The 16,425-nt window shown below is 40.0% G+C and overlaps 2 protein-coding genes across 5 annotated transcripts; one reads left to right on the top strand and one right to left on the bottom strand.

Annotated features, from left to right (window-relative positions):
- Positions 1–3,897: 3,897 nt before the first annotated feature.
- LOC112274473 (calcium and calcium/calmodulin-dependent serine/threonine-protein kinase) lies at positions 3,898–7,508 on the bottom strand. Its single transcript, XM_024504021.3, has 7 exons — positions 6,459–7,508; positions 6,237–6,291; positions 5,840–5,950; positions 5,345–5,577; positions 4,844–5,051; positions 4,602–4,661; positions 3,898–4,373 (listed from the first exon to the last, which is right to left on the bottom strand). The coding sequence occupies exons 1-7, from the start codon at positions 7,130–7,132 to the stop codon at positions 4,200–4,202; spliced, it is 1,515 nt and encodes a 504-aa protein (XP_024359789.1). The 5' UTR covers positions 7,133–7,508; the 3' UTR covers positions 3,898–4,199.
- Positions 7,509–11,614: 4,106 nt separating this feature from the next.
- On the top strand, positions 11,615–15,723 carry LOC112274563 (palmitoyl-acyl carrier protein thioesterase, chloroplastic). 4 transcript variants are annotated; one of them, XM_090245775.1, is made up of 7 exons: positions 11,615–12,255; positions 12,773–13,557; positions 13,748–13,881; positions 14,143–14,256; positions 14,397–14,571; positions 14,701–14,769; positions 14,915–15,723. In XM_090245775.1, the coding sequence occupies exons 2-7, from the start codon at positions 12,967–12,969 to the stop codon at positions 15,266–15,268; spliced, it is 1,437 nt and encodes a 478-aa protein (XP_090101901.1). In that variant the 5' UTR covers positions 11,615–12,255; positions 12,773–12,966; the 3' UTR covers positions 15,269–15,723. The 4 variants fall into 4 exon arrangements, with proteins under 4 accessions (XP_090101901.1, XP_090101904.1, XP_024359990.1 ...); XM_090245778.1 differs by having other exon boundaries at positions 12,070–12,255; positions 12,892–13,557; XM_024504222.3 differs by lacking the exon at positions 11,615–12,255 and adding an exon at positions 12,446–12,614.
- Positions 15,724–16,425: the final 702 nt, after the last annotated feature.

Here is a 16,425-nt window from a genome sequence, read left to right as displayed (position 1 = left end):
TGAAACAATATTAAGTTGCAATATATTCTAATCAATGATAGTAGCAATTATAACATGTATGTAGATTGTTGCAAGATAAGAAACTTGTATACAAGTCTTTTGGTAACCAAGACCATTTATCTGAGTAAAATCCTTCACAACCAAGTGTGATTTAAAATTCTCAATAAAACCATTGCTAACAAGCTTCATCTTACAAAATCTATTTCAAATTCACAATCTTTTTGCCATTTAGTAAAGATAAAAATCCCCTTGTATTATGATCATTCAAAAAATCAAGTTCTTCTTCTATGGCATGATTCTAATTCTTGTTAACGAATATTTTTATGGCTTATTCAATGGTTTTTGATTTTTTATGTTTGTCAATATGAATAATATATATTATTTCAATTAAAATATGATAATTTCTTTAAACAAAATAGTTTTCATTTTTCCAAAGCATGCAACATGTCCTTCTACCACTTCTAATGTTTATTGAGTCAATTCCATCTATGTAATAACGTCTTGGTAGTAGAACTTAAGTGGTTGCATCTACTTCTATTTAATAGAACTCTACTACTTATGTTGATATACAACTTACTGTCTTATCAATTATTTCTCTATTAAATCCATCATATATATATGATTCCAAGGCTTGATGTTTGGATGTTTCTACTCCAATTGGATATTCAAGACTAAGAAAACCAAGCTTGTTCTTATAATCTTGAAGAGCTGGTGGCTCATTGAACAATTTAACTTTGTCATAAAAAATTAAGAAAAAAAAAAAAAAAAAAAAAAAAAAAAAAAAAAATCTTGATTAAAAAACATCTTCTTGTCTTTAAATAGGAAAATCTTATATTTTTTTGGTATATTTTAATATTAAAAAAATACCCTTCTTTAAATTTAAATCAAGATTTTAACATTTTTTTAATATGTAATACTACACATAATAACCAAAATAATAAGCATATTTAATTGAAGGTTTTTTTATCATAAAAAACTTTATATAGTATCTTACCACTAAATCTTACAAGTAGAAGGCAATTACAAGTCTAGGTTATAAACTTGGCAATAAATTCTAAATACCAACTATCTAACTTGGCATTCTTTAATAATATATTCACCTTTCTTTTAGTTCTTCTTTGTGCCTCTATTCCCTATGACTTATAAGCAACATACACATGGTCATTATTTTAAAGAAATGGAAGACTACTATAATATAAATATTTGTTAATCCACACAACTAACCATTTAGTACTATGAAAATTAGTTGTATCAAAATAACTAAGATTAGATATTATAACATCTAAAATGCTATCAATATGCTTCTACTTGTATGAAAAAGACTACCTATAGACCTTATCAATAATGCACAATTCACATGTGAGTACTTTATTCTTTTCATCCTTAATCTTCAAATTCTTCAATACTATTCATCTGCTCCACCTTTCATATTGTATGCATCAAAGCATATGATAATGCTTAATATTATTCAATGAATATACAACCTAAGATAGATGAATTAGCACTAACAATAACTTCTTTAATTTTACAAGGCATAAGATAAGTTTTATTGTTGAGAGTACCTTGCATGAATAAGTAATCTAAGAAAAGGATCCAATCAACTCCATTTTCATTCAAGCTATACTTACAATCTTTCTTGTAGAATATTATAGTTGACAAGAATATATTATGTGCTCTATAAATCCAATATATATCCTTCACAATCATATGATTTTTTTTATTTTTTTTTTTTTTGTTAGATTTAAAATTTTGATGTGCATTTTATTTAAACTTTGTGATGTGTTGATACACTGTTGTAGCCATAAAGTTGGATAGTTGCATTTTCATGAAAATTGAGAAGCTTACTTATGTTTTTTTAGATGTGCATATTTTTTGCATTACTAATGCAAATATAATGGCATGATTGAAATAGTGATGTAATTATTGCTTGTGATTCATATAATGCTTCTTGGCTTAAGAAAATAACAATAATATCAATACTTATATCACTACCGTTTATTCTAAAATATTCTACATCACCTCACTAATGTTCTTTCTATCCATAAGTCCTACAACTACTTTTGGACTTATTAATCTTTAATTTTTGCTTTTGTTATGGATATTTCTTCTTCAAAGGTTGTTTCCTATATACATATATTACTAAAGCAAAAAATAGAAAGCTATTCTTATTATTTCTTTATATCTTTTCTTTAAAAAGTATGGTCCATATAATTTCTTCTGTGATCTCTTCTTGTTTTTCAATGCAATCAACTAAACAAACAAATTCAATAACTTTGATAATGTAGTAAATACAAGAAAAGTCCAACTATGTTTGCCAATTTTACCACCAGATTCAATGTATTAATTTCTAAGGTCAAAGATTTTGCCAAGAAAACTCTCAATAGGTTTTTCATTAATGTACCAAAGATTGTGGAGTTTCTTCATCAAGAAGATCTCAATATTGAACTCTAATAGCTTGTAGATGCTAACTAAAACATCTTGCATTTCTTTTGTTGACTTACATTTGTATACTAATTACAAAGATTTGAGATTGAGCACAATCAATGCTTATGCTTCCACCGCTTTTAACTTCTATTTTGATTTCTTGTTCATATCCAAAAGACATTGTAATGTTGAGTCTATATGTGTGTAGAGCTTATGTATGTGCATCAAATGCTTTATGACTAACATCCATGTATCATAGTTCTTTTCATTCAATCAATCAATGCAATGGTCGATCAAAGATGATGCCATTATTAAAAAAATATATGCAACAGTAGCGAATAACAAGATTGTTCAACAACAACAAATCTTAAAGTAGCAATAATATAACAAGCAACAAGTATTGTATTAGAATCAATGCCACAAAGCAACAATACCAAGTTATGATAAAGTAATAATCTTATCAACTTTAATTCTCAATAATAGCAATAGTATTAATATTTAGCAACAATCAAAATCAACTACAACAATATTGAATAGAATAGTAATAATTGAATAGAATAGTAGTAATAATAATATTGGATAGAATAGTAATAATTGAATAGAATAGTAATAATAAGAATATTGGATAGAATAGTAATAATAATAATTAAAAGAAGGGTATAAGATAGTCTTGAATTGTATACTTTGTATATAAATAACATTTGCAGGTAAATCATAAGAAAATGACAACCTTTTGTATTCAGTAATTAAATTAATAATTATATCATCTTTTATACTCTATTATAATTTTTTCTATTATAATACATATTTTTGGATCAAAGTGTCCAAATTAGTTGCATATTTTCCTAATAAATCACTTATACTATTAGAAATATATTTACTGATTACTTTTAACTTGTTTAACATGCTTCTTAAAATAATCCATGCAAGAATTTTAGGATGTGTTTGGATCAAAAATGTCAAAGCACATAATAATAGTCTTAAAATGTGCAATCCAAGCCCTAGTTTCTGGAAAGTCCTAATCTTCGTCGAGGTCACGCTGAGCGGACGGGAGGCCTTCAGCTGTGACAGACAAATGTGAGATTTGGTACACGAAGATCAGAGAGAGTTGAGGGGAACGAGATCAGTACCGAGCAATACTTCGCTTCTTTTTTTTCTTAACTTTTTTCTTTTAATAAATGGTCAAATCCAGCTGTTTTAAGTAGCTTTCGAAAAGATACAAAACAAATGAAACACGACACGCCTGGGTAGCATGTAATGAATTTCAATTCTTAACAGTTATTAAACTGACCTCAACACAAGCTCCAGATGTTGCTAATGATATTTCTGTATGCAGCTCGTTACTAGCCTCCTTTGTGGTTGGATTGCGGCGAATACCCACTTATCAAGCTCCAGATGAACTTCGGCAGTGAAAAGATACAGAATGAATCATCCACATACAACAGTTGTATCTAGTTTCCTTGCCCAACTGGCTGAAAAGAAAATTTCTTGTTCTTGTATTCAGTCAAATTGATTGTTCCTTCCTTCAAGCTAATTGAGTACACATGCACACCATATTTACACCAGGCTAAGACGAATCTACAGCAGTTTCATTTCACATTCGACGTCACTTCAAATGACATCTAGAAGCACAACTCCTCAAGAATCAGAGGGTTCCAGCTCAACTTTACAAGCCAAAAATCTCGTGATTGTGTCAATACTGCGAGTACATTTTGTTCGTTAGTATCAGACTATCACGAAGTCCTTCAAAAAGAATGTGTTTATGAATGCGCATTTCACTGGACCTGACCCTCCATACGAAAATGATTCATGACAGCATCTTGTAAAGAGAGAGCTCGTCGAAATTCCTGGTAGCTGATGCGACCATCACTGTCGGTATCGACATGCTCAAAGATATCGTCCATCTGCACTTGACTGATATCTGCTGGGAGGTAGTCTTCTGGCAATGCCTGCTCAGCAAATTTGAACAGAGTTAGGATCCAAACAGTAGCAGCGCCTCTAAAAGCCCCCATCATAACCAAGCCCCCTAGGAGTATAGTACACGGCACCATCTTCATGAAGACGCAGAACTCACAAATGACATTTAAGGATATTGTGATGTCAGACTCGACGAACTTAATGCAGATATTACCAACTTGCAGAAGAATGTACCACACTGCGAGTGGATCGTGACATACCCCAAGAACTCGAGCCAGTTCACCCTTAGAAATGTAACCAGAATCGTCTCTGTCATAGATCTACAAGCACCGAGAGAAAAATTGCTATGTTTCAGATCATTTAAATCTAGGAGGAATCCGGAAAGTACACAATGTATGGCATTCATGACGAGTAGACTTGAGCAGATTGAAAACTACTCAAAAACGTAGAATTAGAGATGGATAATGATTCAGAAAGCAGAGAAAACTTTCGTGGGACACACCTTGAAGCACATTTGTAAGGCATCATCTAGATGTGATGTTCGCAAAAGAGAGAATCCACAGACCACTTCGCGCAGATCTATCCCGCCATCGTGGTTGTAGTCGAACAACTCGAAAATGCGAGGAGCAAGTGGCACGAAGCAGTGCAAGTTTATGGAGCGTAAAACTTCTTCAAACTCTTTAAGCGTAGCCGTCTGTCCGTTTGAAGATCTGTACGCACAAAACCAGCATTGAAAGGTCATACAAGCTCCCCAATATGGAGACGTCCACGGTAATCAGCTCAGTCGAAGTCCCATCCAGAAAGGACCTTGTCAAGCACCAACTTCACTGCTCATATTGTGTAACTATATCTCTAAGATGAAGGGCTAAAACTGTTTTCTTTTCTTGTAGTTTTAGAGCTAAGAGCGACCGGAAATGGAATACTGAAAGATCAAAAGGCGTAAGCCCAGTAGCTCCATAAAAATCTAAACAAAAGGATCTGACGGTGTCGGTAAAGTACATACATACGCATGAAATTTACACGCAAAGCTTCCAACTCAGAATCAGTAAGAACACGGTCTCCAAGAAGCTCCTTCAAATATCTGGTGCGCAGCAGAAACTTTGTTCTCACAATGCTGGCATAGGCTGTAGCCCGAAACTTGCGTCGGGCATTGAAGTGTTGTAAGCGCATGAAAACGTCTTTGTGAAGCAGGTCCCTGTTTGCTATATCTCCAGACACCCATGGGTGTGACAATAACTAGGCATCCGCCATTGGTGCCCTGTCAGCAACTCTTCTATATCGCTTTGGTAAACGCTCTTGCCATTACTACGGACCTCGGAAAAAGTGACAACAAATTCAAAGGAACGACAACAATCCAGCTTAAGAGCGAGGATGGGGTTTTGCAACCTCGCACTTATCCTTATTCAGGGTTAAGTAAATATTGAATGCCCATCAATAATATTTAAACGGTACCGGAAGGGAGGGCTGAGATTGGATTAGTGTGAGGCACACAACTTACCTCTCGAGCAGTGGGACGCGCAAACGGATCCACCGACAACAACCTTCTAATGAGCTGCTTCGCTTCATGAGAAATACCTCTCCAACTTTCTTCTTCCATGCTGTATGATCCCTGCAAACCTATGATTGGCTTACTCAAAAGCTGTGCTAAGCGTAGACGTTTTGACAAACTTAAATATCGGTACAAACGAATCAATCAAAGCAGTTAGCTACTGGTAAATGGAGTCTCTGTAACGCACTCGATGCCGGGTTGTCACGCGAGCTGTTTACTATGGTGAAGAAACCGCGATAAACGCCTTAACAAGGGAAAGCACAGAGAAAAGTTTGAGACAACAAGAAGAGTTTCTCTAATCCGACAGAGCACTACGAGAGTGTAATAAGTGGGAACGAGTAGTCACCGTTAGGATTTGCATCTGCTTGTCACGGCTAGACCTAGCACGAAATGGAGGATACCTGCACACAGATTAAAAAACGAGCCAAGCTTAGAAAACACACAGCATAGACTCTAGCATGTTCTGCATGAAACAAATTTGCAAAAAACAACAACAACATGGAGATGAAATTTGCAATTAGGGGATTTCTGGTTTTCTTGAAAAATTGAGTGAGTTCAAAGAACGCACCCGCATAGGAGAATATAGAGGATCACCCCGAGCGACCACATATCATTGGCAGGCATTATGCCAGACAGACTGAGTTGTTCAGGGGCCATGTAATCAATCGACCCAAAGATACCCACAATCGAATTTGTGTTATGGTGAATGTAACTTAAGCCGAAGTCCATGATCTTGAGCGGCGCCTCTGCCAAGGGGTTCACGTACAAACAGTTCTCCGGTTTTAGGTCCCGGTGCACAATCTGCGCCTGGTGCAGTGCGGCCAGCCCTGACGCAATCTGACGCACGACTTTCGCGGCGTCTCGCTCCGAGTATCGCTCGTGCTGGACTATGCGATCGAACAGCTCGCCCCCTCTGCAGAGCTCCAGCACCAAATGCACTGCTCCGTCGTCCTCATACACATCGATAAGATGAATCACATTGGGGTGAGGCGACACTTCGTCCACAATGCGCATCATGACCATAATCTCATTCTTCACCAGCGCCTCCGCCTGCGACATTTGCGCGCCGGGCCGGCCATGGTCCCCTCTCCCGTAGCCGAACTTCTTCAGCGTCTTGATAGCAACCTGAAGATTGTCCTGCTTCCGCACACCAGCTCTCACCACCGAAAACCCCCCAGTACCCAGCACGGGACCCACGTGGAAATCATCCACCAACAATCTCCTCCCATATGGATCACTCATCTCGTCTTCCTAAAATCCCACCTCAACCTCCCTCCTACCACCCGCCCGAAGCATTCACCGCTCCCACCAGAAAACCTGATTGCAGGTAATCCCCAGCTGGATAAACCTTCTAATCCCCCCCAGCTTACAGGAACAACGGACTCATTATTCGCGACAACAGCTTCTAGATTGCAGCTGCTCTCTCGCTTCCAACCCTCCCCCTCCACATAGCCGCCGCAGCGCTCGAATCATAGCTACGCTTCCCATAGCTACACACTAAAAATACCTGGGTCGCAGAGCGTCCAACCCTGGCTTGTCCTAGTCCTTTGACTGATTCCTACCCATCGTCTCCTCCCCCCTCTTCCGCTTCCAACCCTCCCCCACATCCCAGGGACTTTGTTACCGAATCCGTGGTGGACTCCGGCCAAAAAACAACAAAAACAATTCCGTAACGAGGAGAATCAAACAGACGAATCCACGCACACCTCGACTGCGCTCTGCTCGATGTGCGATGCTTCCGAGGTTATGTCCTATCTCCCTCCCGGAACCAACAAAACCCGCTGATCGATCAGTCGCCATGCTGGTTCTAGATTCCCGGCCGATCGATTGACGACACCCTACTGGTCCTCTCCAAAGTACCGCTTTTCCTTATTTATCCACTCAGTTCGTCTTCCCTTACTCCTTTTACTCGTTTTGTTGTTATGCCCTTCTCCTCCTCTGTGACGCTTAAGCTCCAATCGTTTCATCTCTACAAAGAATTACTATTTCCAATGTCCGCACATTGTAAGTATGTGCTGCATATTCTATTCGAAGACTTCTGCTCAGTCGAATCCATCAGCGCCGAAAGATAGGGCCCAGGTTTGGGTTTGGGATTGGGTTCGGGTCCTAACCTGATCCCGAACCAGGACCCAGACGGTTTGGTAGTTGGTTTGGTGTTGTTCCCCAGTTTGGAGAACGAAGACCCGCCCTGTCACCGAGGGTCGACCTGCACCCACGTAGGAGCGGTTGTAAGGAATCCCAGGTGCGCTTGGCCCCGATCGACCCGGCCCGGCCAGGCCCAATTCTGGCATTCATTGCGGCCTTTGATTGGGATTGGTTTAGTAGTTATTACTGTTTTGGGATGGGATGAGTCGGATGCCAGCGTGGCAGAAGTGCGCCAGCTGTACATGAATGGATCAGAGCTTAATCCAATACAGAATTGTGGATCAGATAATGTAGAATTTCATTTTTGCTTTTTTATCCGCTTCATCACATTATGGGCTGTTTCTCATCATTCCAAATATATTAATGTGCATGTTTCTCACCATTTATACGCATTTATATAACATTAGACAAAATGTCTCCATACTGTCAATGACTTGCCACGTAACAACGAAATATATTCATGAAATGTGAATATACCCATCAATATTTTCCTCGTGATTTTATTTTATATTTTTTTATTATTTTTTGTGTGTGTGTCCATCATCGTTTATTCAAAATTCTCGTATCCATTTAAGCTGGAGAAACTTAGTGATGATCGCCAATGTCTATGATTATATTGTAGAAAAGCAATCCACTCGATTTTTTAATCGTAGCACGATGAAGTCTATTGCCGTATTATAGAAATATCTAAACATTTGTTTTCTTCTTATGGAAATAGCAACCAACTTTTACTATAACAAACATGGGTCTTTGATTGTAGCTGTGTAAGGAAGAAGGGAATGTGGTCAAAAACAAAAACAAGTTAGTTAGAGGAATGGGTGGAGAATCACAACCCAAACATTTTATTATTATTATTATTATTTTCTCTTGTTGTTTAGCAATGAGGTCAGTCACTGGGCATGATCATATGATCTATACCCTGGTTGATACCCTGGAGATAGTTGGTGACGGATCTACCTCCACTGAAGGACAACAGTGCTTCAGGGAAGCTTCAAAACATGGGCTGACTGCCACGTCATGAGACTAAAAAGACAAAAGTACCTTATCATGCTTGAAAAGTTGCTTTATACGTGAGTGGGGGAGTTAATCACTTTTACTTTTTGATAATAAGTTAATTGTTTATGTTGATGTATGTATATATATATATATATATTTTAACTCATGCTGAATAAAATAATATTTTGACAAAATAACCTAAAACATAATGTTCATTTTCATTAATGCATTTTATGATCTTTAAACTGTTACATATATACATATATACATGTACATACACACACATGTGTGTGTGTTTCATTTTACCAATTACTCAACATTTTCATTTAACACACTTTAAAAGAGTATGATTGATGCAAAATTAAACAAAATAGTACCCTAAAACATTGTCACTTTATCATTTCTTAACCATTAGATGCATTTTCCTTGTCTTTGTATTCTTCCAAAAGCCACGTTATTCAAAAAAAATTAGTTGCAACTGATAACAAATTAGTCACAAGAGGTTTCTTTTCCAGTTCTACATTTGCAGTACAAGGTGAATTTTATTATCAATGTGCAGAATTTGATATTATGCTCTTTTCAATCAATCCAATCGTCAAGAGAATCTTACAGTACATTATTCTCATAATATTTTGAAGTTTAAATACACCCACTTCATTACAGTCTGGTTTGTAAGTACTTTACAGATACAATAGATGTTAAACCAATCATTCTCACCTACATTCAACGATTCTGTGTGATTAGTGTGTGTGTGTGTGTGTGTTTTATTTGTTTCTTTATTTATTTATTTTCAAACATTAAAATCAAGAACATTAATGATTTAGTGAGTTATTTCATGTAGTCTAACCACGAAATTACTTCTGCAGTTGTGCACCCATGTGAAGTTTATAGATTATGTGTAATTTTTTCATCAATTCTAACACTTGCTTTAAAACTATTTGTCATTCAATAAGTCTAGCATCATGAAGTGTCCAAAATAATAAGGAAAATCACGGTTTTGCAAAAAAGAATACACATATGTATATATATATATATCTATATATATATATATATGTGTATATATATATTTATATATATATGTGTATATATATATTTATATATATATGTGTATATATATTTATATATATATACATAGAGGGAGAGAGAGATCTCGATTTGAATCTATTTTTGATCTCAAACTATTCCCACCCAGATAAAACTCACACAAATCTTCCAAGGAAGCACCATTCATCACATCCCACAACTCATCGAAGAGTCTGTACCGACACGAATCCAGACGGTGAAATGCTTCCGATGCAAACCGAAACGACAGTTTTGAAAGCTAAGGCAGTTTCCAGATCAGCAAGCAGAGAGCCGCAGTTGGGAAGATTATGGTTGTTTCCAGATCTCGAAACGGAACTCACCGCAGTTGTGAAGCAGCAGAGGATGTAAGGCAATCAGTTTGCAACACACAGCGCCCATGCAACCCCCACCGATACACAGAAAGCACGAAACCATAACTAAAGCAAAAACCGTGTGTGGGTGTGTGGATATGTGTGTGTGTGTGTGTGAGTGTGCATCCAGTGGGATCCTAACTTCGTAAAAATGTTGAGTGGAAGGAGAGAATGGAAGGGAGTGAAATAATAAAAACGATGAGATCAGTGGGCGACAGCTCAAAACCAGTGGCGCAACGGTAGCCGGCAGCTCGAGACCGCTCGCTGTGCAGTGATGAACAAGGAAGGAGGTGTAAAAGGGTAAAGAAGAAAATGCCATGCTGAGAGGGCGAGGAGGAGGGCATACCATGAGTATGTAGCGGGATCGCCGTACCCCACCAGGGAACTTATGCGGCAGGGGCTTTTGTGGATGCTCGCAGCCCCAGCAAATCCCACACTTGCAGATTTCCCCCAGAGGAAATGTTTTTGTGAGGACGTCGCGCTCTTTGTTTGTGTGAACCCTTTTTTCGCGGTGGCGTGTGGAACAAGTAGTAGTTGTTGGGGTCATTTCACTAACGTGACGGAATTGCTTGGCCTGGCATGGCCCTTCACTCACTTGTTCGTCCGCCGGCTAGCTGGCTGCCTAACTGCCTGACTTTCTACTGCCTAGCGGGGTCGAGTTGTTGTACCCTTCGTGAAGTCGAGATGTGAGTCTTTTTATTTCTTTATTTATTTATTCATTTTAACATTCTTGGCCGTGTGTTTTTTTTTTCATTCAACGTGGTAGATCGGTAGAGAATCAGGTGGTGTGGGACGAAGCCAAGGAATGGAATCCCCTCAGCCACATTAATGAGGGTGGGTGTAGGCAGATGAAACATAAGATATTGAGTGATGATGGCCCCTTCGTGGCAGCTCTGCAGATTCTCACAAAGTCGTTGGAGCTTCCGCCCTTTCTTACCTGCTAAAGGAAATTGTAATTAGAGCTCACACCAACAACACAAACAATGAAATGCAAGAAAAGAAACGAAAAGCATAAAAACAAGAAAGCCAGAAGATAAGCAGGAAAAAGACAAGTGGGGAGGAGATGTGCATTGACTGAGACTAGGTACCGGCTCATGCCACGAATATAAGCGAGTCAGTCGAAAAGAGAGCGAAAACACACACCCACACACACAGAGACTCATACACACAAGCATTCCTCTAGTATGTACCAAGCGGAGGCCTGTTCTGTGGTTTCTAGGAGAGAGGTAGCGGACGAGGTGCGAAGGAAGTACTTATGCCCAGTGTGGTGGCGAACGGCGACTTACTGGTGAGTGAAGGGAGGAGTTACCGGATGACCGCGCCCCGTGCTTGGCTGCGACGTGACAGGACTCGAATGTGACAGGACACCACCCGACGCGCCGTGGTGGTACAGCAGCGGATGTGGGCGAGTAAGTTAAAAAGGAAAGTGTCGCTGGATGCAAGGCTGGCAGACAAGCAAAACAGACGCGAGCTGTTGCGAAAGGCAGTGTCAGGCCAGGTCAGGTCAGGCAATCGCAGCCCCTGCCTGCAGCAGCAGCAGCAACAGCCTCCTCCCCCCTAGACCCCCTTTCTCCCCCGTTTCCCCTGACTCCTCGCCCACATCGTAGAATGCTTCATTGGTAATGCTACCGCCACTCTCGAAGCAAGCAAAAGAGTGAGAAGTCGGGAATGTACGCAGTGGAGCCAGGGTGAGCACCGTTCATTGGGTTGAGTGTGAGCGTTGTCGCCAAAGCCTGAGGAAACCGGAAACCATCCTTCATTTGCGAAGGAAAAACGTTCCAGAAGGAATATGTGAGTAGTACACACTTCCCTCTTTCCTCCTTCCCCCGCAAGGTTGCTCAAGGTACAGTATGTTACGAAGTACGTGGGAGTATTTAATTTTGGTGGAGCAGGGGGGAGGACGCTTTGGATTTAGGCATGGGGGTCTCTTTCCAATTTGTTCTTAATGATACATTCTGTTGATGATTTATGATGGTGGTGCTGATGATGATTGCACATGGGGGATGCTGTGCTGGGTGATGGCCTGGGAGAGGAGAGGAGAGAGAGAGAGAAACGAGAGCGGGGGTTGTTGGTGTGCGGATGAGCGAGAGGCGAGGATGAGCGAGGACAGGGTGCTCTGTTTCGTTTGAAATCATCGCGTCGGTTGGAATGTGAGTTCTGCCCTTGTGCTTGGGTTGAAAATGGTGTGACATTGAGTACATTTTTGTAGCGGGGACGGGGCGTTCAGTTTTGGAGCAGAAGTCTCGGGGAGGGTGAAAGGTGTAGGTCGAGATCGGCAAGCGGTAATGTTGAGAGTGCTTTTGTGTAGATCTGGGCCGTGAAGGTAGGCAGCTGAGATAGAATCGGATCTTCGAGGGGAGAGGGTGGAGACAAAGATCACATTTTCTCCTGTACTGCTAGCATTTTGCTAATCGCCCTTGGGCGCAGACGGTCGCTGCGAAGCTAGATTGGTAATCGCGGGACTCTCCGTCCCGCATGTGACAACGCACAGGTGTAGAGTCGATGGAGATGATCGCAGGAGCAGGTTTAATTAGAACAAAATATTCTGGTATTGATGCATGGAAAGGCGGTTCGGCCACTGGGTTTTCTCCTTGGAAGCACTGCGAGTCCCCCTCGTATTCACCGAAAAATCCTGGAGCATGCTATGCTGTGAAATCGAGCTCAGGATATGAATTCTCCAATTTTTTCTCGGTAGCAGACAGCCAATTCCCGCTCAAAGCATCGGCGGGGTTGCATGGCACCTCGAGGGGTATGAATGCCGCGGCGGCGACAGGCAATGGAGCCTTCACAGGGGGAAATAGGGCTGAAGACGTGAACGATGCTTTCTCGAAAGTATTGCCACACACTGTTCTCGAGAAAGATAGTGCAGCATTTAGGGCGATCCTAGCTGCCATAGCCAGTGTCGCACTGGCAGCCGAGAATCAGAGGCGACATGACGTTTTTCCTGTAAAATCAGAAGTTCCCGTTGATGCTCTTCGACAAGGGAGGCTTGTGGAGAGCAGGCTAGTGTACCGGCAGACATTTGTGATTCGCTCATATGAGATAGGAGCTGATCGAACGGCCTCCATCGAGACAATGATGAATCATTTCCAGGTAATTGGGCATTCTGTTTGCTTAGCGTCGTGTAAATTCATGGTTGGCAGGTTCATGCGTCGCAGTCTACATGGATATTCTGGATCCTTTACCCTGTGAGTTTTTTTTTTTTTTTTTTTTTTTTTTTTTTTTTTTTCTGTTTACTTGCCTAGTGCAACTCAACAAAACTTTTGTGCCGGACCTTGTGTAGGAGACGGCTTTGAATCATGTGTGGATGTCGGGGATTGCTGGGGATGGCTTTGGAGCAACGCGTGCAATGTCTTGCAGGAATCTAATCTGGGTCGTTAGCCGGATGCAAGTCCACGTTGAGCAGTATCCTGCGTGGTGCGCACAATATAGATAGGCTTGCCCCTTTGTCTTGTTGCAAAGATTGCTCGATTAATTGAGTTATGGACTACCAATTATGCAAATGATGTAACATATCTACAGGATTTAATTTGCTCTGCTAAATATGTTCTAGGTCTTCAAATGACATGTGTAGAAAAGCCGCTTTAGAAAAATGCCTTCGAATTGTGAGGTTCTCAAATGCAACCACATTCTGGCGGCCAAGTGGCTATGACACCCATTGAATTTGTGCATGATCAGGGGCGATGTTGTTGAGGTGGGCACGTGGGTTGCTGCATCCGGAAAGAATGGGATGCGTCGAGATTGGCTTGTACGAGATTACAAAACAGGACAGATTTTAGCCCGTGCTACTAGGTGAATATCCCCAATGACCTGGAGCCCTCCTCGTTAAAAGGACACACAAAGCTTCTCAAAAAATCTACCATGGTCTATTTTTTTCTGTTATCTAGAAGTGCATGATGGTGATATTGTTTAGGATTGGTTGTGGTGTGCAGTACATGGGTGATGATGCACAGAAAAACAAGAAAGCTTTCTAAGATGCCCGAAGAAGTCAGAGCTGAAATTTCTCCCTATTTTCTGGATAGATCGGCAATTAAAGATGAGAGCATGTTAACACAGAAGATCATCAGGCTCGATGGGAATGCACAGTTCGTTCGGTCAGGGCTAACAGTAAGTTGCCTTCTGTGTTCGTTGAACTAATTCTACGTTGAATTGATTTACCACGTGTGATGGGCTATGGTTTCAAAATCAATTGGAAGGTACGAATGTTGATGAGACTTGACTTCATTGTTCGTGCAGCCGAGACGCAGTGATTTAGACATGAATCAGCATGTGAACAACGTGAAGTACATCGGTTGGATGATGGAGGTAAATGCACATGAAATATCCTCCGGACGTGAGGTTGCTTCTCCTCCCGTTTTTCATTTTCCAATGCGATTTCCTATGGAACAATGTCCTTTTTGTCCTTAGTAATTATTGCACTTGAAACTCATTATGCGATGTGCTCATGCAGGGTATTCCGCCCACAATTTTGGACAATTATGAGTTGGCTAGCATGAATCTGGAGTACAGGCGAGAGTGCGGACAGTCTGATATGGTTCAATCAATGGTCAGTCTTGAGCCATCAATCTCGGATTCTCCAGAGTCGAATGGGGTTTCAAATGGGACATCTAATGGCGCATCTAACGGTGCAACGCATACCTTCTCACACTCGGCAGCTTCCCCGACTCGGATGCCTGAGTTGAAAATTACAGATGTCAATGTAGGTTTTTTGCAATTTGTACACTTGTTGCGGATGGAAAGTGATGGAGCAGAGATACTTCGAGGGAGAACTCGTTGGAGACCAAAGAACCTCCCTCTACCTTAATAGTATAAAAGTTACTGAATCCTAAATTTAAAGCTTTTGAAGAATATGAAGAATGTACGTGTACACTGCTATGTTATTTACATGTCTAACTATTCTAATGTTCACACACTCTAAATGTTTGAAAAAAATTCACTTCTGATGCGCTGCACTTATAGAGGGTTGATTCGATGAAAAAATATTTTTGTGTGAAGGAGATACTGGTAGTTAGGAGGCTTGTTGATGACTTCAGTTCAGTTCCATCTACCGAATGTGACCACTGCTCATTTCAGCTTCACTGGAAGATGGAAGAATCGCAACAGGTAGTCATGAAACACCAAGCTTCACTTTGTAGTTTATGCAGAGACCCCAGATAGAGTTGTGCACTTGCTTTGATGAAATACACATCGAAGGCATACATGTACTGAAACATTAGACAAAAACAGAAAAAAGAAGAAGAATGAAGTTATGATCACTATCATGTGTGTTCTCTGGAGTGTGAAAACTGAGCTCATCAAAAAATCGCAGATCTTTTGAATTATTTTTGAGACAGAAAACCGCATGGTTGTGCAGCGGTTGAAATGAATGACCACAGTTAGATTTAGGTTTTTAATAGCACTGAATCTACACATGTAGTTTGAGATTATTTGACATGATCAAGCTTTGTCCAGGATAGACTCCTGTCCAAAGAACTGCTCCTTCGGTACCACCCACATTACGCATAAACCAAGCTTGTGTTGCTGTCAATGCAAAGTGCTGTTTAACAAACGCCCAACCGAACCCTAATTCACTGCCTGCCTCCATGTGCCATCTCCTCTCAGTCTGTTGTTTTCGCACCACTATTTATTAAAAAAACATAATCCGGGCACAGGTGTGCATGCTGCTCTATTATCACTACCGTTATGCTGCATTCATCTTGTGCTTCTCTACTCAATAATTCTATGTCTCTCTCAGCACTACATTGACACTATGTAAATATTGCCTTCAATGATAATAAAATAGTGTGGTTATTTATTTATTTTCCTCTTAAATGAGTGTAATTTTAGACATTAAAAAAAATAAAAATAAATGTATATATATATATAAAAGACACTTCATTATGAAGATAGTTCATCTACATTTTAAGGATCTTTTGAGGTTTTTAAATAATTGTTTTATTTTATAATATTTTGCTCGTAGAA

This window comes from Physcomitrium patens, chromosome 21, assembly GCF_059467195.1.
Source record: "Physcomitrium patens ecotype Gransden chromosome 21, ASM5946719v1, whole genome shotgun sequence".
Lineage (NCBI taxonomy): Eukaryota > Viridiplantae > Streptophyta > Bryopsida > Funariales > Funariaceae > Physcomitrium > Physcomitrium patens.
This window is presented reverse-complemented; position numbering and strand designations above follow the sequence as displayed.

Coding starts and splice junctions, on each gene's coding strand:
- LOC112274473 (XM_024504021.3), bottom strand. CDS start 7,132: ATGAGTGATCCATATGGGAGGAGATTGTTGGTGGATGATTTCCACGTG. Junction 5,578..5,839: donor CGCGTCCCACTGCTCGAGAG/GTAAGTTGTGTG, acceptor GCGGATGCCTAG/TTATTGTCACACCCATGGGT. Junction 5,052..5,344: donor CGTGTAAATTTCATGCGTAT/GTATGTACTTTA, acceptor TTGTGCGTACAG/ATCTTCAAACGGACAGACGG.
- LOC112274563 (XM_090245775.1), top strand. CDS start 12,967: ATGGAGATGATCGCAGGAGCAGGTTTAATTAGAACAAAATATTCTGGT. Junction 14,257..14,396: donor ATTTTAGCCCGTGCTACTAG/GTGAATATCCCC, acceptor TGTGGTGTGCAG/TACATGGGTGATGATGCACA. Junction 14,572..14,700: donor TCGTTCGGTCAGGGCTAACA/GTAAGTTGCCTT, acceptor TTGTTCGTGCAG/CCGAGACGCAGTGATTTAGA.